The following is a 21,540-nucleotide window of genomic DNA, read 5'->3' on the forward strand; positions in this document are numbered from 1 at the left end:
GACCAGGACAGAATAATAAGCCTTGATGAGATGTGCATCAAGATAATGAGAGACTTTATGGTCCACGCCAGAGAACAGAGACAAGACCAAAGGACTTAACAGCATCAAGAACTGATCGTCGGGATTATTAGAACAATCACCATCGTCAGTGTGCAAGGAACTGTGAGGAAAGCCAGAAAGAATCACCATCCGTGGACTATTCATCATCACCGTGGACAACCATCAGGATTTCAGATTCGACCGTTATGGGATTTTTGGTTATCAGCAGCTGATTATCAGTGCTCCTGTCACCCTCATCAGACCTCTACAACTAACTCAGAATGCTGCAGCACGACTGGTCTTCAATCTCCCCAAGTTCTCACATGTGACTCCTCTGCTACGCTCTCTTTACTGGCTTCCAGTAGCGGCACGCATCAGATATAAAACATTGATGCTTGCTTACAAAGCCAAAAATGGACCAACCCCTCCCTACATGATGTCCATGGTCAAAAGCCGATCCGTACAGCGAATACTCAGAAACTCAAGATGGCTCGACTCGAAACTCCATGCTTAAAGTCTCATGGAAGACAAAGCTCCAGACTATTCTCCTTCCTGGCTCCAAGATGGTGGAACGATATTCCATTAGCTGCTAGGACTGCAGAGTCTATTGCTATCTTCAAGCGTAGACTGAAGACCCACCTGTTTGTTGAGTTCTTACCAGAGCACTAACTCAGCTGATACCACTTGAGGTTGTTCTTTAAATGGTATGTCTGTCGATGGTTATTTGTGCTTCTTGGCAAATGTCTAACTTACAAAAACACTAGATAATGACATGGACTCCTGTAGTTTAGTAGTAGTCTGACTCAATGGTATCTTGAATCCTGCAGTGTCCACTGCAGGGGTCACCAACATTTTTGAAACTGGGAGCTACTTCTTGGATACCAATTATAGCGGAGGGCTACCAGATTGATACACATCAATGGAACGAAAGTTGTTGGGGGGGGGGGGGGGGGGGGGGGGGGGGTCGATTGCTAAGCGGACATCCAGCTGCCAGATGCTCAGGTACCGGATCAGGAACAGAGGATTCACGTGTCTAAATGAACTGTTCAATTATGAGTGCTTAGGGAGGTGTTGTGATGCTGAGAGAAATAAACCACATTGGTCTCCCTGTTACCATGCGTAGATGTTTTGCAGATTTGCAGCAAGGCAGGCTCACTAGTTGTAGTTCTTCACAGAAGAAGAAGCTGCTGAGAGCCCTGAATGCCTGTATTTCAGTCAGATGCCCTGCGTTTGGAGAGGACTACCAACAGGTTCAGCTAAACAACCCTCTGAGCCATTCAGAACACATCAGAACCACATGCAGTAGCCTGCAGGAACTGCACACAACCTTCTTTATTTTCTCACTCTGTTGCTGCTGAAGTCCAGGAGCAATTCTCTTCTGATGTACTGTCTTCCACAGGATGCCCATGAGTTCCTGATGATGTGTTTGCTTCAGCTGAAAAAGGAGGGAGAGACACTCAGGGTTTCCTCCTTCTCTTACATCTGCCCTGTTGCAAATTTTTCAGTGGTGAGCAGTCTGACATTATCCACAAACATGCAGTAGAAACTAAAGTGACTAATGACATCTCTCTACCCTGACAAGGCACTACATCAGTGACGTAGCTGAGGAGAAAGGAGAAAGCTGGTTAACATTCAATGATTCAAAGGTTTCAAAAATGAATGAGCCAGCAATCCTTAAGCGCAGGGCAAGAACAGCCTACCTGCTCTTCTACATGCAAAGGTAGGAGCTCACCTTCTCACTGAGGTACAGTAGGGGCAGTATCCCCCTATACCCAACTCCATGCCAGGTCCAAGTGAGGATACACATGTAAGTACCTACATCCACACTTAACAAAACAGGCTACACATCTGCTCAGTTCAGTTCAGGTCTACTCCTGTCTGTTTCTGTCGTCCAATCGTAGGAGATGATTCATTAAGAATTAAGAATCATGATTCATTAAGAATTAAGAATCATGATTCATTAAGAATCATCTTTCTCCACACCCCCATCCATTGGCAATAGTTGGAACAGCATTTCAGATGCCCACAGATTCAAATCAGAATTGATTTTATACCTGAAATCAGCACATTTATTTCAGATGATATAATCCTTAATTTTTATCCGTCATCACCAGTAGAGATTTACAGCTCCCTATTCTCTGTCCTCAACACTGCAAACACTGAAAGAATTGGTTCTTGTCCAAGCAGCAGGAGGGAGGGCTTAAACCCTCCTATTTACATGGATGTCACTTCTACATGCCATCACCACATATGAGAACACTGCCAAGGTTCTTCACTCACACAGGAAGAGCTTCAGTCCATTTTGAGAAATAACCGACATGTATTCTTATTTGAATATTTCAGGAGTGATCCTGAAGCTCTCACATGATGATGTAGGAACAGATGCAACATATTCTTCACCATTCTTTAACATCACCAAAACATTAAAGACCTGTTAAGATTCCCCTGTTACTTCAGTTTTATAGAGGAGCATCCTCCTACATGCAACATGTCACACTTATTCAAAATCACACAAAGAAACTACTAATACCCTCTTTGTCAGCAGACTACTTCTGGACACTGAGGGATGTTATTGAGACCAATAAAAGGCAACCATACAGTGTACTCTGTAATGGAGATTTCTGGATTGATCTTTAATAAAATGTAATAAAATTTATTTTACTTTGATATCTTTGCTTCTGACTATTCTTGCTCATCACTAAGGTTCAAAACGTCAACGACACAGCAAAGGGGGGTTTCCGTGATGTTTAAGGGAGACTCCATCGGTTCACATCTCCCTAACACATCTCCCAGATTTCACAAGAATACATTGAACTGTGTTTAGTCTTTGTTCTGCTTTTCTGTCTCTCGATCTGTCCATCATGTAGGTCTCCTGTGCTTCATCCTGGAGTAGAGACCACGGGCAGCTGTGCAACATGAACTTCAACCAGGCTCCTAGCACAAGAGGACTACTGCAGTTTGTGCATCAGGACAGATGATGATGATCGCCATCAATAACCAATCATCTGGATTATTAGTACCATCACCAGCGTGCAAGGAACTATGGAGGAAAGGCAGAAAAAATCTCCAATCATGGACTATTCATCATCGCCGAAAAAAAGTTTTTATTACTGACTGACTCCAAAGAACAAGAAAAGTTGACTGCAGTATGCCAAAAGTCATGAGGACAAGCCACAAAAGTTTTTGGACAGTGTACTGTGGTCAGATGAAACTAAATTAGAACTGTGTGGGCCAATGGACCAGCGCTATGTTTGAAGGAGGAAGAACCAGGCTTATGAACAAAAGAACACCTTGCCTACTGTGAAGCACGACAGAGGGTCAATTATGCCTTGGGGCTGTTTTGCTTCTAATGGTACAGGAAAGCTTCAACGTGTGCAGGGTACCATGAATTCCCTTCAGTACCAGGAGATCTTGGAGGAAAATGTGATGGAGTCTGTCCTGGTCCTATGGAGGCCAGTAGGGGGCGTGTGCTGTGTCTTGGAGAAAGGGTTGGGTTCCTGTACACCATCTCTACTACTGCATCTCAGTCTTCTGCCTGAACAGAGCTCATCTTGGTTGGCTGTATGGGTTTTTGTTTTGATGCTTAACTCCTCAACCCTGCTTACCTACAACTAAAGATGGAAATAGGTGCAGATGAAGGACTAATGTGCATAATATGTAATAGTTTTGGTTAAGGTTTAAATAAAGGTTAAGGGAACTGACTTATCCAATAGCTCACTGTAGGTTACGGGATATAACTAACCAACTTCACAAAGTTCCTTGCTATAAACAGTAGCCTGCTTTGTCAGAGGTTTACTATACAGCTACAGTTACTAAGGGGTTGGCATATAAAACGTATGCAACAGATTAAGTATTTTATAAGGAATAGGTGTTATTATACATTTACCTTTATCTGATACTTATTAGGAGTTAATCTGGCCTGCTATGGATATAACTAAGAAAAGTTGGTTAAGCAATTAACTAGATTTATCTATTAACAACTAGATTAATTTATTATCAAACAGTACTATTCTAAATCAATGTATGAAAAGGTAGTTATTCTCATGGAAACAGTTATACAGACCAGTGCAGGGTGTCTCAATGTGCAAGAAAGCAGAGGGGAAGAGAGGAAAACAGAAGAGACCCTACACCAAACTCCTCTTCCTATAACACCCAGCGCATATCAAAGGAACCGCAGTTATCAACAACAGGTTAATCTGTGGGAATCTGTTTGATGATATAACCAACATAGTACATTTACACACAGGAGCCCCACCTCTGTGTCTCTACCTTCTTTCTGAACTGAAGACGTAGTCTTTCCCACTACACAACATGCTGCAAAATGAGTCCAAGCAAGCCTGGCAAATACACAGATAAACCAAAACACAAACGGTCAGTTTTAGCCCATTTCAATGGGGACTCCTTGAGTCACACTTCCCCCACTATGCCTATGTATGACCTCCAGGGAAAGACCACCCTCTGTTACCACTCATGGTTTAACACAGGAACATCAAATCCTGCATCCCGCACAGAAACATAACATTCTGACACTTCTGCATGGCCTTGATCTGTTCGCCCTGTGAGTGACCGGCAGACAAGGCACAGGGTCTGGTTCAGGTAGGGTGTCAAGAAGTAGCATGTGTTTATTTAATCCCCATGTAGAGGCAAGAAAACTATTTACAGAAACAAACCAAGACATAAAAAACCCAAAATGTGATAGTTCACAAGTTCCTCACATCAATTGTCACACTGCACAGTTCAAGCGTCAAGATCATTTCTTACTTTCAGCATTACATACTCTCCCACCAAAAACCTGCTCAAACAATTCTCATCAGGCCTTTTATAGTGCTACACAGGAAGTGGTGTGATGTCACTTCCTGGATTTTTGGTGGTAAAACCCAACCCATAAAAGCACTCTACACATAGTTGCCAGGTTCGCAGTTTTCACGCCAAATTGGGCTGGTTTTGTGCGGGATATTTTTGTAGGACCTGGCAACCCTGTCTCTACAGAACCCAATCTGTTTTCTCAACAAAACAACATGGCTGCCTTTCTCTGCATACCAGTCACCGGTATTGCTCAAATAAAATGAACATTTTTCATTACATACATTATATAACCTTTCCTTTTTTCTGTGCAGGTTCTCCCTTGGTAAGCTGATTAATATTACTCAATAAAAAGTAAATTGCATCCTATGTGTCTTCATTTAGTTATTAACTTACATAATGAAATCAATGTCAATACTTATGTTGTGTACATTGTGGTGAAGGGTAGCTCCATCACACGCCCCATTTGGGTGCCAGCAGGTTTTGTGCTTATGAGATTGTAGGTCAATGTCTAGGAAATGACCTGCAGAAGCTTCTTTTGTCAGGTTCTCAACAGCTTACTGGTCACCTGGAGAGGTGCAGCTACGGTGGTCTTATTTTATCCATGATTCTTTGGGTTTACAGTATGTCCTCTGAAAGAATGTTTTGAACACATCCAGCATTTGGCAAGGAACATTGTAGGAGTCCTCCACCTAGAAATAATGAAATCAGAGCTGGCTGAAATTATGCTGGCTGCTCCTGACTAGTTAGTTGATGTTTTGTTTTTTGTGTTTATAGGTGACGTATTCCTTGAAACTTCTTACCTTAAGTCTGAAACGGCATGTTTTAGAAGTGGATGCTAGTTTTGCAATTTCCTCTTCTTTTCCACTGTACACAGTGTGGCATGTACTCATGTATTTAACCATTTAAATACATTTCTGCCCATATCAGAGTTGGCCTCAGTGGGAATATGCAGATATGTGGCCAGTTGGTCTTTTGCTGGTGAACCTACATCAGCATGTTCTATCTAGAGCCTTTCTCTGGCATATCTCTGCAAGGCATCATGGGTATATAAGGCCAGAGAAGCTTCTAGAGTTCTTTGTCATTGTAATGATGATCAAAGTTCCACAGCAAGCAAAAAATATCATTTGAGTAACCTGATTTTTAATTTTTACAAATTGATTGTCTTATGCACATAGTTGATTAGGGAAAATAAAGAGAGGGTCACAAACTATAGTGGATGATTTCTGATATTGATGTCCTAATTCAGCCTATTTGACATGAGTGCTTTAATTCGCCTAAATGCATTATGAACCTAAAATAGATTTATGAGGAAATGGTACAGTGCAATCTGTGCAAACTTACTGTGATGATAGTTAAGGGTTCATACTCTCATGCAGCAGTCTTTTGGAATTATGGGAGATTTCTGAGAAACTGATAACCAATTTCTGATAAATTTATCTCCAAGCCCTAAGAACATATATATATGTGTGTGTGTGTGCATGTATAATATATATATATATATATATATATATATATATATATATATATATATATATATATATATATATATATATATATATATATATTTTATTATTATGTATATACAGGGCAGTCATGGCCTGGTGGTAGGGAACTGGTCTTGTGACCGGAGAGTCGTGGGTTCGATTCACAGACCTGAGGCCATGACTGAGGTGCCCTTGAGCAAGGCACCTAACCCTAACTGCTCCCCGGGCTAGGGCTGCTCACTGCTCTGGGCACATGTGATCCACAGCCCCCTAGTAATCATTAGTGTTTGTGTGTGTGTTCTAACTGCACAGATGGGTAAAAAGCGGAGGACAAATTTCGATTGCGGTGAAAAATCACAATTGACAAAATATGGCACAATTACATTTTTATTTACATTTTATATATAATGTATGTATATGTACATACAACTACGTATAACTTAACTTTTATATTATCATATTTACCATATCACATTTTATATTTACATTTTTACTTTGATATTTACACAGCTGAACGAGAACATATTTGCAGCTCGCAATGTTAAACATGCAGTTTCGAGTGCAGGTGATGAGGTGTTGATATTCCAAAACCCCAATAAAAAACACAGAAAATGATCATGAATACTGGACACCTAAAAATTCTGAGCATTTATATGCTTTCTCTGGGGAGAAATGGGAAAAAGACTTGGGTCCTATTGAAGAAAAACTGGCAACTGACACTTTTATCTAAACTCGTCATGTGACCTTCGCTTCCTCACATTACTTAACTCTCACTCTCACACTATCAAGCACCGTGTCTCACACTCTAAATTAAGTAACTGATTTAAATTATTATTAATTTCAGCTGAAATACATTTTGGACACTAGCCGTCCAGAAACAGAGCTTATCATTAAAGATGGTGATGTCTGTCTAAGACGTGAGGACTTCTGGAGTCTCGGATTAAACCGATGCATGGAATCTACTATATATATTATATATGTTGCAGAATGTTTACTCTAAGAAAAATCTAACTAAATTGATTTTGTTTGCATTTTACTCCGTTTTGTTTTTATAGATTGGGAATGCATGTTTTAAGCTCATCACTGCTGCTCGAAGACATGTAATCAAGAGTCAAATTGTTTTGTGGGTTTATGTAACACATCGTCCTGCCCTCCTGTCAATGATTTTCGTTCTTCTGTTTTAGTGGGTTTTCCTTTCTCCATCTAGATCCGCCCCCTTTTTGTAAGTGCATCACCTGTGTCTCGTTTTCCTCATTTAGATCTTCTATTTAAATCCTTAGTTGTGATACCGTCTTTGCTGGTCGTTGTTTGTGCTTGGTGTGAGTTACGATTTCTTAGAATTTCCCGCCCCTCGTCCCTAGCCGATTGTTGTCTTGGTTGTTCCGGGTGTTTTTGTTTGTAATGTTTTGTCCTTTAGCTGTGAGTTGTTCTGTTCTAGTCAACAGATTGTCTGTCAGTGGTGCGTCTCTAAGTTTGTCTGTTGAATGTGTATCACTGGATTCTACCCCCGTTAATGTGGAATGTTTAAATAAAACCCCTGACTCCTTGCATGTGTGTCTGCCTCCGGTTACCAACGAATCTCGTTACAGATTAATGTCCTTTTTTTTTGTATGGGTATTTTTATTCAGTTCCTAATTATTTTTTAAATAGGGCAAAGATGTTCACATTGTGGACATGTATGTCATTCCCACGTGGAAGACATCGGATGTGGACCCACTGTCAAGCTTACCGGTAATATTGTTATAAGGCACTTATATAAGGCATATATAAGTCACACTCATAAATGTCCATAATTTTGTACAAATACAAAGTAATCTTTTTATATGTATTTCTCTACAATACCAGGACAGTCAGTGCTCCAAGGATGCTATTTTGTTTCCTGCATGGAATAGGCAAAAGGATCAGGCATATCACTTTTTGCTATGCGTTGAGTTACAACTATTAAGATAGATATTCAGAGATTCTTTTCTGATTCTGATAGAACAAAATAATAAGTTGCCTATCTGGTCATTTTTAAATATGCCCAATGCAGGTTTTACTGGTAGCAGAGAAAGAGATCATTTTTCTAGACTCTTTACTGCCTGATGGTTTTGGAGATGAGGCCTACAGAACAAATAATATTTACTGAAGTAAAACTTAATTTACTTTATTGCCTCTATGGCTCAGGGTTTAAGAGCCTTGTTTTATGGCTCATGTCATGTCTTTCTCAAAACCTGCTGTGAACAGAAAGGTTAGCAATGAGCACAGACAATATCTGGAGAAGTGGGAGATAGACAACTTTTTCGTAGAGCTCAGGGGCATTCCGACATGTCTTATATGCTCAGATAAAGTTGCTGTGCACAAGGAGTACAATATCAGACGTCATTACACAACTAAACATGCTGAGGAATATGCAAAATATCAGGGAGAAGAGAGAAAGTGCTGTGCCGCCAAGCTTAAAACATGTCTACTGCGGCAACAAGATTTTTTCAAGAAGGCAAGCAAAGAAAGTGATGCTGCTGTCGAAGTTAGCTACGTGATGAGTGAGGTGATTGCTAAGGCTGGAAAGCCATTCAAAGATGGCGAGTTCATCAATAATGCTGCAAGTAGTCTGTCCAGAAAAGAAGGGTCAGTTTAGTAACATCAGCCTTTCAGCCAACAAAGCGGCAGAGCGCATTTCTGACCTGTCAGGTAACATTTATGATCAGCTGCGTGAGAAAGCTAAACATTTCCATGTATACTCTGTTGTTCTTGATGAGAGCACAGATGTCACTGACACTGCGCAGCTCGCAATTTATGTCCGTGGTGTTGACGGTTGTTTTGAAGTAATGGAGGAGTTGCTCACAGTGATTCCAATGCATGGCCAGACCACTGCTCAGGAGATATTTTGGAAGCTGTGTGATGCCATTGTGGATGCTGGCTTGCTATGGAAGAGTTTTGCTGGAATAACAACCGACAGAGCACCAACAACGACAGGGAGGAAGAATGGACTCGTGGGACTTGTTCAAAGAAAACTGGAGGAAGAAGGTGTGGAAGAGGCTATTGCTCTCCATTGCATTATCCATCAGCAGGCCCTTTGCAGCAAATGCCTGAAGTTTGACAGTGTGATGTTTGATGTTGTGAAATGCATCAACCATATCAGAACCAGGGGCTTGAAGCACCGTCAGTTCTGTGCCTTTTGGGGGGAAATAGACTCATCATATGAGGATGTGCTCTACTTCACAGAGATACGCTGGCTTAGCAGGGGAAACGTCTTGAAGAGGTTTTTTGAGTTGAGAGCAGAAGTGAAAGCCTTCATGGAGAAGGATGGGATGGCTGTTCCTGTACTTAGTGATCCCAAGTTGATCATGGACTTAGCTTTTCTGGTTGACATCACACCGGAGCTGAATGTACTGAACAAGAAATTACAAGGCCAGGGGCAGCTTGTGAGTGCTGCCTATGACAACATCAGAGCATTCTCCACAAAACTTGGGTTGTGAAAAGCCCAGCTTTCTCAGACAAACCTCTGCCATTTCCCAGCATGCAAGGCACTCATGGATTCAGGCACACCATTCAGTGGTGAGAAGTATGCTGATGCCATTGTAAAGCTCCAGGAAGAATTCTGATCCCTTCTCCTTCGATGTGAAAGATGCTCCTCCTGAGCTTCAAATGGAGCTAATTGACCTGCAGTGCAATTCTGAACTCAAAGCCAAGTTCAGGGAGGTGAGTGGAAAAGCAGAGAACCTTGGACAATTTTTGAGAGAATTGCCCCCCCACCTTCCCTGAGCTTTCCAAGATGTTCAAGCGGACCATGTGCCTTTTTGGAAGTACCTATCTCTGTGGAAAGCTCTTCTCCACCATGAACTTTAATAAGTCAAAGTTCCGGTCCAAACTTACTGATGAGCATCTTCAAGCCATACTGAGGGTCTCAGTTGCTTCTTCCCTCAAGCCAGATGTGGCTCAGCTGTGTAAGATGAAGTGCTGCCAGGTCTCTGGTAGCAAGGAGTAGGAGGAAGAAAGAGGAGCCAATGTTCTGAAGAACTGTTCATGTTCTGAATTGTTATTATTGTTAGTTAAGTTAGAGAAGATTGGATTGTTCTTTTATTGTGGAATATTTGATGCGGCCCAGCCTCACCCAGACTCTACCTCCAGCGGCCCCCAGGTACGAGGATTTTGAGACCCCTACTATATATATAAAATGTATGTGTATGTACAGTTAGGGCCAGAAATATTTGGACAGTGACACAAGTTTTGTTATTTTAGCTGTTTACAAAAACATGTTCAGAAATACAATTATATATATAATATGGGCTGAAAGTGCACACACCCAGCTGCAATATGAGAGTTTCCACATCCAAATCGGAGAAAGGGTTTAGGAATCATAGCTCTGTAATGCATAGCCTCCTCTTTTTCAAGGGACCAAAAGTAATTGGACAATGGACTCTAAGGGCTGCAATTAACTCTGAAGGCGTCTCCCTCGTTAACCTGTAATCAATGAAGTAGTTAAAAGGTCTGGGGTTGATTCCAGGTGTGTGGTTTTGCATTTGGAAGCTGTTGCTGTGACCAGACAACATGCGGTCAAAGGAACTCTCAATTGAGGTGAAGCAGAACATCCTGAGGCTGAAAAAAAAGAAAGAATCCATCAGAGAGACAGCAGACATGCTTGGAGTAGCAAAATCAACAGTCAGGTACATTCTGAGAAAAAAGGAATTGACTGGTGAGCTTGGGAACTCAAAAAGGCCTGGGCGTCCACGGATGACAACAGTGGTGGATGATCGCCGCATACTTTCTTTGGTGAAGAAGAACCCGTTCACAACATCAACTGAAGTCCAGAACACTCTCAGGGAAGTAGGTGTATCTGTCTCTAAGTCAACAGTAAAGAGAAGACTCCATGAAAGTAAATACAAAGGGTTCACATCTAGATGCAAACCATTCATCAATTCCAAAAATAGACAGGCCAGAGTTAAATTTGCCGAAAAACACCTCAAGAAGCCAGCTCAGTTCTGGAAAAGTATTCTATGGACAGATGAGACAAAGATCAACCTGTACCAGAATGATGGGAAGAAAAAAGTTTGGAGAAGAAAGGGAACGGCACATGATCCAAGGCACACCACATCCTCTGTAAAACATGGTGGAGGCAACGTGATGGCATGGGCATGCATGGCTTTCAATGGCACTGGGTCACTTGTGTTTATTGATGACATAACAGCAGACAAGAGTAGCCGGATGAATTCTGAAGTGTACCGGGATATACTTTCAGCCCAGATTCAGCCAAATGCTGCAAAGTTGATCGGACGGCGCTTCATAGTACAGATGGACAATGACCCCAAGCATACAGCCAAAGCTACCCAGGAGTTCATGAGTGCAAAAAAGTGGAACATTCTGCAATGGCCAAGTCAATCACCAGATCTTAACCCAATTGAGCATGCATTTCACTTGCTCAAATCCAGACTTAAGACGGAAAGACCCACAAACTAGCAAGACCTGAAGGCTGCGGCTGTAAAGGCCTGGCAAAGCATTAAGAAGGAGGAAACCCAGCGTTTGGTGATGTCCATGGGTTCCAGACTTAAGGCAGTGATTGCCTCCAAAGGATTTGCAACAAAATATTGAAAATAAAAATCTTTTGTTTGGGTTATGTTTATTTGTCCAACTACTTTTGACCTCCTAAAATGTGGAGTGTTTGTAAAGAAATGTGTACAATTCCTACATTTTCTATCAGATATTTTTGTTCAACCCATCAAATTAAACGTTACAATCTGCACTTGAATTCTGTTGTAGAGGTTTCATTTCAAATCCAATGTGGTGGCATGCAGAGCCCAACTCGAAAATTGTGTCACTGTCCAAATATTTCTAGCCCTAACTGTATGTATATATCCGCAGGTACAATTATAATAATTATAATAATTTATATTATTATTATTTATATTACTATTATTATTTAATTATTATTATTACTATTGTTATTATTTTAAACTGTTTACAAAGGTGTCGTAAAATGTAGCAGTAGTGTCGTAAAGTGTTAACGCAAAGTTTGCATGCGCAAAATATCTGCCCGATACGTCCCTGGGCCAATCGCAACACGCATGCGCACATTTTCTCACGCATGCTCGGTACGGATCGGGCAGAGTGTACGGATCAGGGAATCACAGTGGCATATGCCACTGACATCTGTACGTAAGATGTCGATGTTAATGACATATGCCAGCGTAACCTTTACGTAAGCGTATGCCTTTCCGTGTTATTACCGCTACTGGGTGGCGTTGTCCAATCAACGATTTCCCAGGCTTTCCCACTGGGACCTACCTTTTCCGGTTTGTTAATGTCGTGTTTTTGTTAATGTTGTTGTGTTTTTGTAATTTGTAATTGGGCTTAGTTAATGTCACTGTGTTTTTGTAATTTGTAATTGTGCTTAGTTAATGTTGTGATTTTGTTAATGTGATTGGGTTTTTGTTATTTGTAATTGTGTTTAGTTAATGTCGTTGTGTTTTTGTTAATGACATTGTGTTTTTGTCATTTGTAATTGTGCTTAGTAAGTATCGTTGTGGTTGGCACTTCACGGCCACTGTAATGTACAGACCGGTACACACCGTATATGAAGGGAGAATTGAACCCAAATGCCGTTAGAAACCAATAAGGATGAATGCTTATCACTGGGACTGTGTGTATGAAATAAAACACACGCGAACAAACAGAAAGCACAGCATAAAACCACTATGCATACACACAGTGGCAAAACGAAACTCAAAATGATGCGGAAAACTCAACGCGTAAAAATAAAGCACAACCGTAGAATGGAAAACAACGTGGAATACTCAACATGTGAAAAGGCAAAACTAAACCGTATAGACACGGGAGGAAAATAACAAAGGCAACGAAAAGAACGCGGAAGAAACTCAACGCGTAAAATGAAACCAAGGACGCCAGGGGAAGTGACCGGCAACAGACGAACGCCGCAACAAAACAAAACCCTTCCCAAAATAAAAGAGTAACTGACAGGAAGAGATAAGACTGGAGGAAAACTTGAGATGGGCCAGAAGTGGCGCAGGAGGTAGATACTCGAATAAGTAAAAGTAAAAGGTAGAGAGAGAGAACAAGAGAAAGAGAGTAAGGTGGAGAGAAACATTCACACGGGAACGCACTAGGACTGACTCGGTGCCTCTTATGGAGGTAGAAGGTGTGGCATCCAAGCCAGCCCTGACACAGCCAGCAAGGCATCATTAGGGGAGCTAGTGTGTTTGGTACACCTTTACTGCCTCCGTCTGCTGCCCTCAAAACTGAATCTATGGAATAGGGGAAAAAAAACCCATTTAGAACTCAGAATAAATAGAGGAACAGTACAGATAGAACAATCCTAAATTGCATTTTTGATTAATAAAGTACTACATATAAGCATATACCACTTAGAGCATTCAATTGTTATATAGTACACTATGCCTGACCCAGATTTTTCTGGTCCATAAGCAACAACTTGATAAGCTCATCCAATATTACATTGCACCTTGCTTATTACTCAATATCAGTGGCCCAGACTATGTAATTTGGTGGCTGTCCTCTAGTCTCATGCCCAGTTCCATTTACTAACTTGACTTAGTTCTGAAGGCCTTCTGAAAACCACTGATGTGCCAGAACATCCTCGAGCACAGGACGTTTTTCAGGGTCCTTTTGCAGACACCATGTTAGCAGATGGCGGCAGTCTGTGTGTGTAGCAACGGGATTAGTTGAGAAAGAAAATCAGTTACCATCTGAAACTTCTGATCTGACTGTTCTAATGGCTTATTCAAAGTTTTTAAATGACAGAACTGTACAGAAACCTTCATCACTAACAAAAACTAAAAAGACTGAACAAGTCTTTTTTATAATTTTAAGACGGTTACAAAATGTTGTATTGCCAATTCTCCATTCTTCATTAGTACATTTTATCAATCTGTGGTTGTGTATTACATTACCAGATGAAATAATTACATAAATGATCATTTTGCAATTTAGAATTTCTAGTTATCTTGAAGATGCTTCTGCCTTTTCACCTCTGGATGGGTTTCCCTTGAAGCAGAGGTGTGCCTCAACAATGTCCTCCTCCTTCTCAAAGGGCACATCTCCACAGATAATGCTGTAGAGGAGCACACCCAGACTCCAGATGGTGGCTTGACGGCCCTCATACGTCCTGTCAATCAGCCATTCAGGTGGGCGGTATACCTTGGTGCCTGAGACAACGAGAGAATCATCAGTAACAAAATACTAAGTCTCTAATTTGATCCCATTTTTTAACTTGAGGTGCACATTTCATTCCTATGGTGAATAACCTTCAAAGCGCCTGTAGGGTCCGGTCTTAAGCAGATCGCCACAACCAAAGTCGATCAACTTGACGTCAAGGGTGTCGGTGTTGACCAGAAGGTTTTCTTCCTTGACGTCTCTATGCAGAACTCCACGGTCACGGCAGTGAAGGACAGCCTGAACCACCTGACGCATGATCAATCGTGCCAGTGGCTCAGGTAGTTGGTATTGATGCAAGTCCAAGAAATCAAACAGGTCCATGCAGGGGATGGGTCGCTCCAGAATCAAGATGAAGCAGTCGCAATCAAACCATTCTAGCAGCTCCACAATATGCTGACAACGAGGTGGCTTGCACACCATCTCCATTAAAGCCACCTCTAAGGGGAGACTGCGAGTTTCGCCGGGCTAAAATTAGGGAACACATGGTTAGTATGGGTTTGAAGTTTTATAGTGGAATTATGGTTAGCAGGTTAACATGAAAGGGATCTGGATTGGTACCAATCATTAGATGAAACCTGAATCTAAAAGTGAACTGTTTTCCATTCGTGTTGGGAGGAGTCACTGAATGGAAAATTAACAGCTTTGCGTTTATAGTCCCTTTGCAGTTTTACCCATCTAAAAAGTTCCAGACATTGTTGCAATATTACATAAGTAAAGATATTGAACTTACAACAGTGATGAACCGTTCTGTGTGATGCTTCGGCACAAATTTAATGGCGATCTGGTCACATAAAAAACACAGCAAGTGAAGTTGTTTACACAAAACAGTCAGTACATTTAACATATATCTAAGGGCTTGCAGATGGTAGCCACAGCTTCTCAGGTAACTCATAAATCTGGAGTCTGATAAATACTCATCCACAGATTGTCAAGCTTATTACATTGTATAATCAGGATCTTTGTGTTCAAAAAGTGGAAAAAGGTCAAGGCACATTAGATTTGACCACTTGATTGCCATGTGAATAACAAAGGCTCTCTAGGGAAAATAGCTCCTTTCAAAGTTCTAATCACAATCTAAAATAGAAATTAAGTCCCAAAATCATTCTTGTATTGTGTGCTGATGCTCACCTGTTTTCCATCAGCCTTGCGGACTCCTGCATACACTGAGCCGTATCCTCCTGTGCCCAGGAGATCTCCCACAGTGTAGCGTGAATTGAAGCTCACTACATGAAACAAAAACAAGTTACATCATTGTACAACATAAGATTCAGTCAAAATAAATTTCAGCAGGTGTAAAATGCTGGTAGTGTTGAGGGTGCTATTCTAGACAGACCTTTGCACTCCTCCTCTTTCTTCTCTCTCTTCTTCTTCTTTGCCCGCGTCTCCATGGGGTGGGGTGTCAAGTCTTGAGGAGCATCCCCTTTCCTCTTCCTACTCCGCCTCAGAGGTTCCTCTTCTCGCCCTCGCTTTGCAGACAACTTGCAGCTTCTGCTCACCTTGCGCTCAGCTAAAATGAAGAGAACACAATGTTTATGTAACCTTTAAGTAACGTTAGGATTATTTTAACATTAACCAATGGTTGACACATCTGAATTATACAAGTAAAAAAAAACATATTCCACATTTCAAACAGAATATAATCAAATACAAATAAATTTAATTGAAATAGAAATACTAGTTGAAATATGAATCACTGCTGTTTCCCCATGTTTTTCTGCATCCTCTCTTTCTCATCCTCAATCATTTCTAAATCATTTCTTTGAAGAAAATGTAACTCGTGTGCTTGAAGAAAATGTATATGTACTATATGCACTGTAAATACAATTTCATCTTTCTTTGTTTAGACATTAGACTGCAGAAGCCTATGCCAATCTCGCCAGTAAACCACAGAGGGAGTAAATGTAGGCACTCCTTCAATGCTTGCTTTAAAACCATAGGATACATAGGCAGTATCAAAACACAAACTACTGAGAGACAGCAATTTTAGTTGTAATTTTAGAGACCATTTTGTGTTAATGCATCATTTATATTGGGGGTCTTTTATTTTGACATTTGGGGGGTTTGTGTTTTGTGGAGTGGCGAGATTACAGCTCGCGTTGTGTTCGGTGGATTGCTCCTACTTGCGAGGTGGATTAAAAAAAGTTAATAGTCCCATCCGTTGGCTCTAGTGTGGAATTTTGTTGAATAAGGCCTTTGTTCGGAAGCTAGAGTTTATTTTAAACTCCCACGCCTTTCATTACTAACACACCCGATAATTATATCTGAGAATTATATATATGAGCAAATATAGTGTGTGTATCCTTATTTGTAGTAGTAATTCCGATCGCAAGATACATGCAAGGTAGGATGTGTTAGCTCAGTGGAAGTGGAAATTACCCAACACAATTTAGTTTGTATAGGCCAAACTACGGCCCCTTAGGCTTTTTAATCCGACCCGCCAAACCTGTCTAAATGATAGTAAGAACGTCATTCATTTTCCCTTTTTACCCTTTCATCTGCAATACCATCATTTCCCCAATAGATGGCGCATTAATCCAGACACATTGACCTCCGTTGGAGTGTAACTTTCCTGCTGCCGTTTTGCCCTTCGGTAAAAATGAGAGGAGCAAAGAAAAGAAAAGAAAAGTGGACACGGAATGCCGAGTGTCTAAAAAAGAGTGGACAACAAAATATTTTTTCACGGAGGTCCAGCACAATCAACTGACTGCAATAAAACATTCAAGTCTAGTCTTGCTTGTAAGCTCACATTGTCCTTGCCCACAGAAGTGGGTACAAAGCACAAACTCCTTATATCACACAGACTGCTGCTGCATGCCACTGTTTAAAACTGGCCAGGTGATACCCAATACTTAAATAAGCCATGTTACATAGATTACAAAGATTAATAGATATATGCTTTGGCAGCAGTCCAGATGAGGTATCAGAAGCCAGCAAAGCAGCATGACAATGTTTTGTTTAGATTGTTTGGGGGTGTACTAAAATAGTGAAAAATGAAATACATTCAAATTCATTTGTCTTCCTCTGGTCCATCTGGTTCGTTCATTTGTCTTCCCCTGTTTGTAATAAATACTGTCCACATGTTTCATAATACAAATATGCAGTCATGGTCACTTGGCAGTCATGGCTGAGTTGTTGTTATTCACATTCCCTTATAATAATACAGCTGACTGTCGAATGTTTAGGAGCAAGGAAATTTCATGACTGGATTTGTTGCACAGGTGGCATATTGTCACAGTTCCACGCTGGAAAGCACTGAGCTCCTGAGAGTGACCCATTCACAAATGTTTGTAAAAACAGTACGCGTGCCTAGTAAAAATATCTTATCAATGTCTATATGAAAGAAGAGGATCTGCCTCAGAACCTCGCCTTGAACATGGGGTTGAGCAAGGTGTCTCTGCCTCTCCATGTCAGGGCCTAAATGCAAAACACCAACCCAGGGCACAGAAGATGCATGAGCGTGTACTGTTAAGATCATCAGGTCTATAAGAAGGGCTACAGTGCCATGTGAATTCATTACAATGTTGAAGACTATGTGATGTCTCATTTTCTGATAAAACTGATGTTTTACTGGTCAGGTCATGTGCAGAAAGCTGATGGTTCTGCACCTCTGCCAGACCTTACAAACAAATAAATGTTTTTTTTTCTACTTTATCATGCATGGTTGTTTGGTTTGTTGAATATGCATGTAATCTTCAGTGTTACACAGTACCAGTGTGGAGTGGACCTGTGGGCTGGTGGATGTCCCATATAGATGGTCCTTCTGCAGGCATGCTAACATGGCTGACATTTAAGGGTCCGGCCGTACTTCCGCCGTGGATCACTGGCTCTTGGGGGTTGTAGGACACACCTGAAAATCCCACAGCAGGTAAAGTGAACCCCAGCACGCCTCACAGTGAGGCTCAAATGCCTTGTAAGTGTTTCCCAATGAACAAGTAATTATAAGAAGGGCTATGGTGCCATGTGATGTCATTAGAATGTGGGGAGAATGCTTAAGAATTTGTGATGTTGGAAATCTGTTTCTTTTTAAAAATGTTTATTTTTATTTGCTTTATTCATGGCCACATAATGTTAACACATATATGTAACATGGTGGGATTTATGAAAATTGTGCTGAGTCAAAGAAATCAAAGAAATAACCCATGCTCCATTAATTATATTATCCTGTACACATGAAATAAAGAGCTTGACAGTCATCAATAGAATAAATATACATGTTATTTTTCTGAACCTTAGAAACCTACTACATAAATGTGTATATTTAATTTTTTATTATTATGAATAAGCCTATGGAAATCCATACTCATAAGAACTAAATATACTGTCTTACATAGAAGTATAAAATTATGTACAGTATATGAAAATGTATTTTTCTCACCATGAGTGGTACAACCTGGTGTGTCTATGAAGTTGTTTTGTTCCTGCCCAGGCCTTGGCTGGTCAATTCTGCAGGGGTAAAAACTCATTCTCAAGGTGAAAAATAGAAAGGATAGAAAGGATAGAAAGATCTACAAAAAATAGAAAGTAAATCAGATCTTATTTGTAAGATTTGTAAAATTTGTAAGGGTTGTAAGTCACAGAGCAAAATCTCATACAACCAATTCTGAGCTTTTCAGCATCAAAATTGAAATCAAAACATTCCACCTTCCCAACCAAACATTCTAAACCAAACATTCCAAAGTTGAGTAGCACATGTAATATCACAACTTCCAATTTTTTAACCAAAACACCAAATCAGCCAGGCTGCTACAATAACCTGATGCAGCCTGGCTTGTATACACCTTTCATACACCTTTTCCCTGGTCAAAGTCAGGCACTTTCAATGTCTATTTTCTTTCAATTTCTATTTTCAATATTTTCCAGTACCTTACAGCTTAGGTGTAATTACAAATCAGTGATTCTTGAGACAAGGGACAAAACGGGGTTACAAATATACACTGCTCAAAAAAATAAAGGGAACCCTTAAACAACACAATATAATTCCAAGTCAACCACACTTCTGTGAAACCAACCTGTTCAGTTAGGAAGCAACACTGATTGTGAATCAATTTAACCTGCTGTTGTGCAAATGGAATAGACAACAGGTAGAAATGAGAGGCAATTAGCAAGACCCCCCCATAAAGGAGTGGTTCTGCAGGTGGGGACCACAGACCACTTCTCAGTACCTATGCTTTCTGGCTGATGTTTTGGTCACTTTTGAATGTTGGTGGTCCTTTCACACTCGTGGTAGCATGAGACGGACTTTACAACCCACACGAGTGGCTCAGGTAGTGCAGCTCATCCAGGATGCCACATCAATGCGAGCTGTGGCAAGAAGGTTTGCTATGTCTGTCAGCGTAGTGTCCAGAGGCTGGAGGCGCTACCAGGAGACAGGCCAGTACACCAGGAGACGTGGAGGAGGCCGTAGGAGGGCAACAACCCAGCAGCAGGACCACTACCTCCGCCTTTGTGCAAGCAGGAACAGGAGGAACACTGCCAGAGCCCTGCAAAATGACCTCCAGCAGGCCACAAATGTGCATGTGTCTGCACAAGCGGTTAGAAACCGACTCCATGAGGATGGTATGAGAGACCGACGTCCACAGATGGGGGGTTGTGCTCACAGCCCAACACCGTGCAGCACGCTTGGCATTTGCCAGAGAACACCAGGATTGGCAAATTCGCCACTGGCACCTTGTGCTCTTCACAGATGAAAACAGGTTCACACTGAGCACGTGACAGACATAACAGAGTCTGGAGACGCCGTGGAGAGCGATATGCTGCCTGCAACATCCTTCAGCATGACCGGTTTGGCAGTGGGTCAGTAATGGTGTGGGGTGGCATTTCATTGGAGGGCCACACAGCCCTCCATGTGCTCACCAGAGGTAGCCTGACTGCCATTAGGTACCGAGATGAGATCCTCAGACCCCTTGTGAGACCATATGCTGGTGCGGTTGGCCCTGGGTTCCTCCTAATGCAGGACAATGTTAGACCTCATGTGGCTGGAGTGTGTCAGCAGTTCCTGCAATGTGAAGGCATTGAAGCTATGGACTGGCCCGCCCGTTCCCCAGACCTGATTGAGCACATCTGGGACATCATGTCTCACTCCATCCACCAACGTCACGTTGCACCACAGACTGTCCAGGAGTTGGCGGATGCTTTAGTCCAGGTCTGGGAGGTGATCCCTCAGGAGACCATCCGCCACTTCATCAGGAGCATGCCCAGGCGTTGTAGGGAGGTCATACAGGCATGTGGAGGCCACACACAATACTGAGCCTCATTTTGACTTGTTTTAAGGACATTACATCAAAGTTGGATCAGCCTGTAGTGTGTTTTTCCACTTTAATTTTGTGTGTGGCTCCAAATGACGGCCTCCATTGGTTAATAAATGTGATTTCCATTGATGATTTTTGTGTGATTTTGTTGTCAGCACATTCAACTTTGTACAGAACAAAGTATTCAATGAGAATATTTCATTCATTCAGATCTAGGATGTGTTATTTGAGTGTTCCCTTTATTTTTTTGAGCAGTGTATAATAAGTATGAACTCCTAATAATTATATTATTTCTTTAAGTGATAGAATATTTAAAAGGTAATCACAGTAAATAGTATATGTCTTTTATATCCAGCAGTTTCAAAAACTGAGGAAATAAGGGATGAGGATACAGAGAGAAGGGAAAGTGAGATTGAACAAAGAGAGAACATGGCTAGTGAGGAGAGACAGGGAGAGCTAATACAACCCAGTGAGCCAGCAGCCAGTCAGCATAACCATCAGCCAGAAGCCAGCCAATCAGAGCTATTGAAAAAATTTAAGAGACAAGAAAGAATCATGAGGAAAACAAAGGCAGCACTACAAAAAATAAGGAAGGAAAATGCCACTCTCAAGAGACACAGAAAGTTAGGGACACAAAACTTAAGAAAACGTTTTCAAAAGATCAAATGAAAGCATTAGGCAGACTAACCACAAAAGGGATGAAATTGAGCAATGAGACAATTAAGAAGGCGTTGAAAATTGGCTTTACTGCTGGTGGGACAGGTTACAAGACCCTGCAGGAACTGCAAATTCCC

At 41.3% G+C, this 21,540-nt stretch overlaps 1 protein-coding gene and 1 long non-coding RNA gene across 2 annotated transcripts; both read right to left on the minus strand.

The window, feature by feature from the left end:
• Positions 1 to 2,984: 2,984 nt before the first annotated feature.
• Positions 2,985 to 4,817, minus strand: LOC143496536 (uncharacterized). Its single transcript, XR_013125630.1, has 3 exons — positions 4,755 to 4,817; positions 4,295 to 4,376; positions 2,985 to 3,079 (listed from the first exon to the last, which is right to left on the minus strand). It is a non-coding gene; the product is annotated as an uncharacterized LOC143496536 (long non-coding RNA).
• Positions 4,818 to 14,282: 9,465 nt separating this feature from the next.
• LOC143496523 (serine/threonine-protein kinase pim-2-like) lies at positions 14,283 to 21,269 on the minus strand. The gene is made up of 7 exons (XM_076992690.1): positions 18,874 to 21,269; positions 18,208 to 18,345; positions 15,832 to 16,005; positions 15,627 to 15,721; positions 15,229 to 15,279; positions 14,588 to 14,963; positions 14,283 to 14,488 (listed from the first exon to the last, which is right to left on the minus strand). The coding sequence occupies exons 1-7, from the start codon at positions 18,959 to 18,961 to the stop codon at positions 14,283 to 14,285; spliced, it is 1,128 nt and encodes a 375-aa protein (XP_076848805.1). The 5' UTR covers positions 18,962 to 21,269.
• Between the last annotated feature and the right edge of the window lie 271 nt (positions 21,270 to 21,540).

The sequence above is a fragment of the Brachyhypopomus gauderio genome, unplaced genomic scaffold (genome assembly GCF_052324685.1).
Source record: "Brachyhypopomus gauderio isolate BG-103 unplaced genomic scaffold, BGAUD_0.2 sc96, whole genome shotgun sequence".
NCBI lineage: Eukaryota > Metazoa > Chordata > Actinopteri > Gymnotiformes > Hypopomidae > Brachyhypopomus > Brachyhypopomus gauderio.

Coding starts and splice junctions, on each gene's coding strand:
- LOC143496523 (XM_076992690.1), bottom strand. CDS start 18,961: ATGAGTTTTTACCCCTGCAGAATTGACCAGCCAAGGCCTGGGCAGGAA. Junction 16,006..18,207: donor CACAGGTCCACTCCACACTG/GTACTGTGTAAC, acceptor TCTTCATTTTAG/CTGAGCGCAAGGTGAGCAGA. Junction 15,722..15,831: donor GAAAGAGGAGGAGTGCAAAG/GTCTGTCTAGAA, acceptor TGTTTCATGTAG/TGAGCTTCAATTCACGCTAC.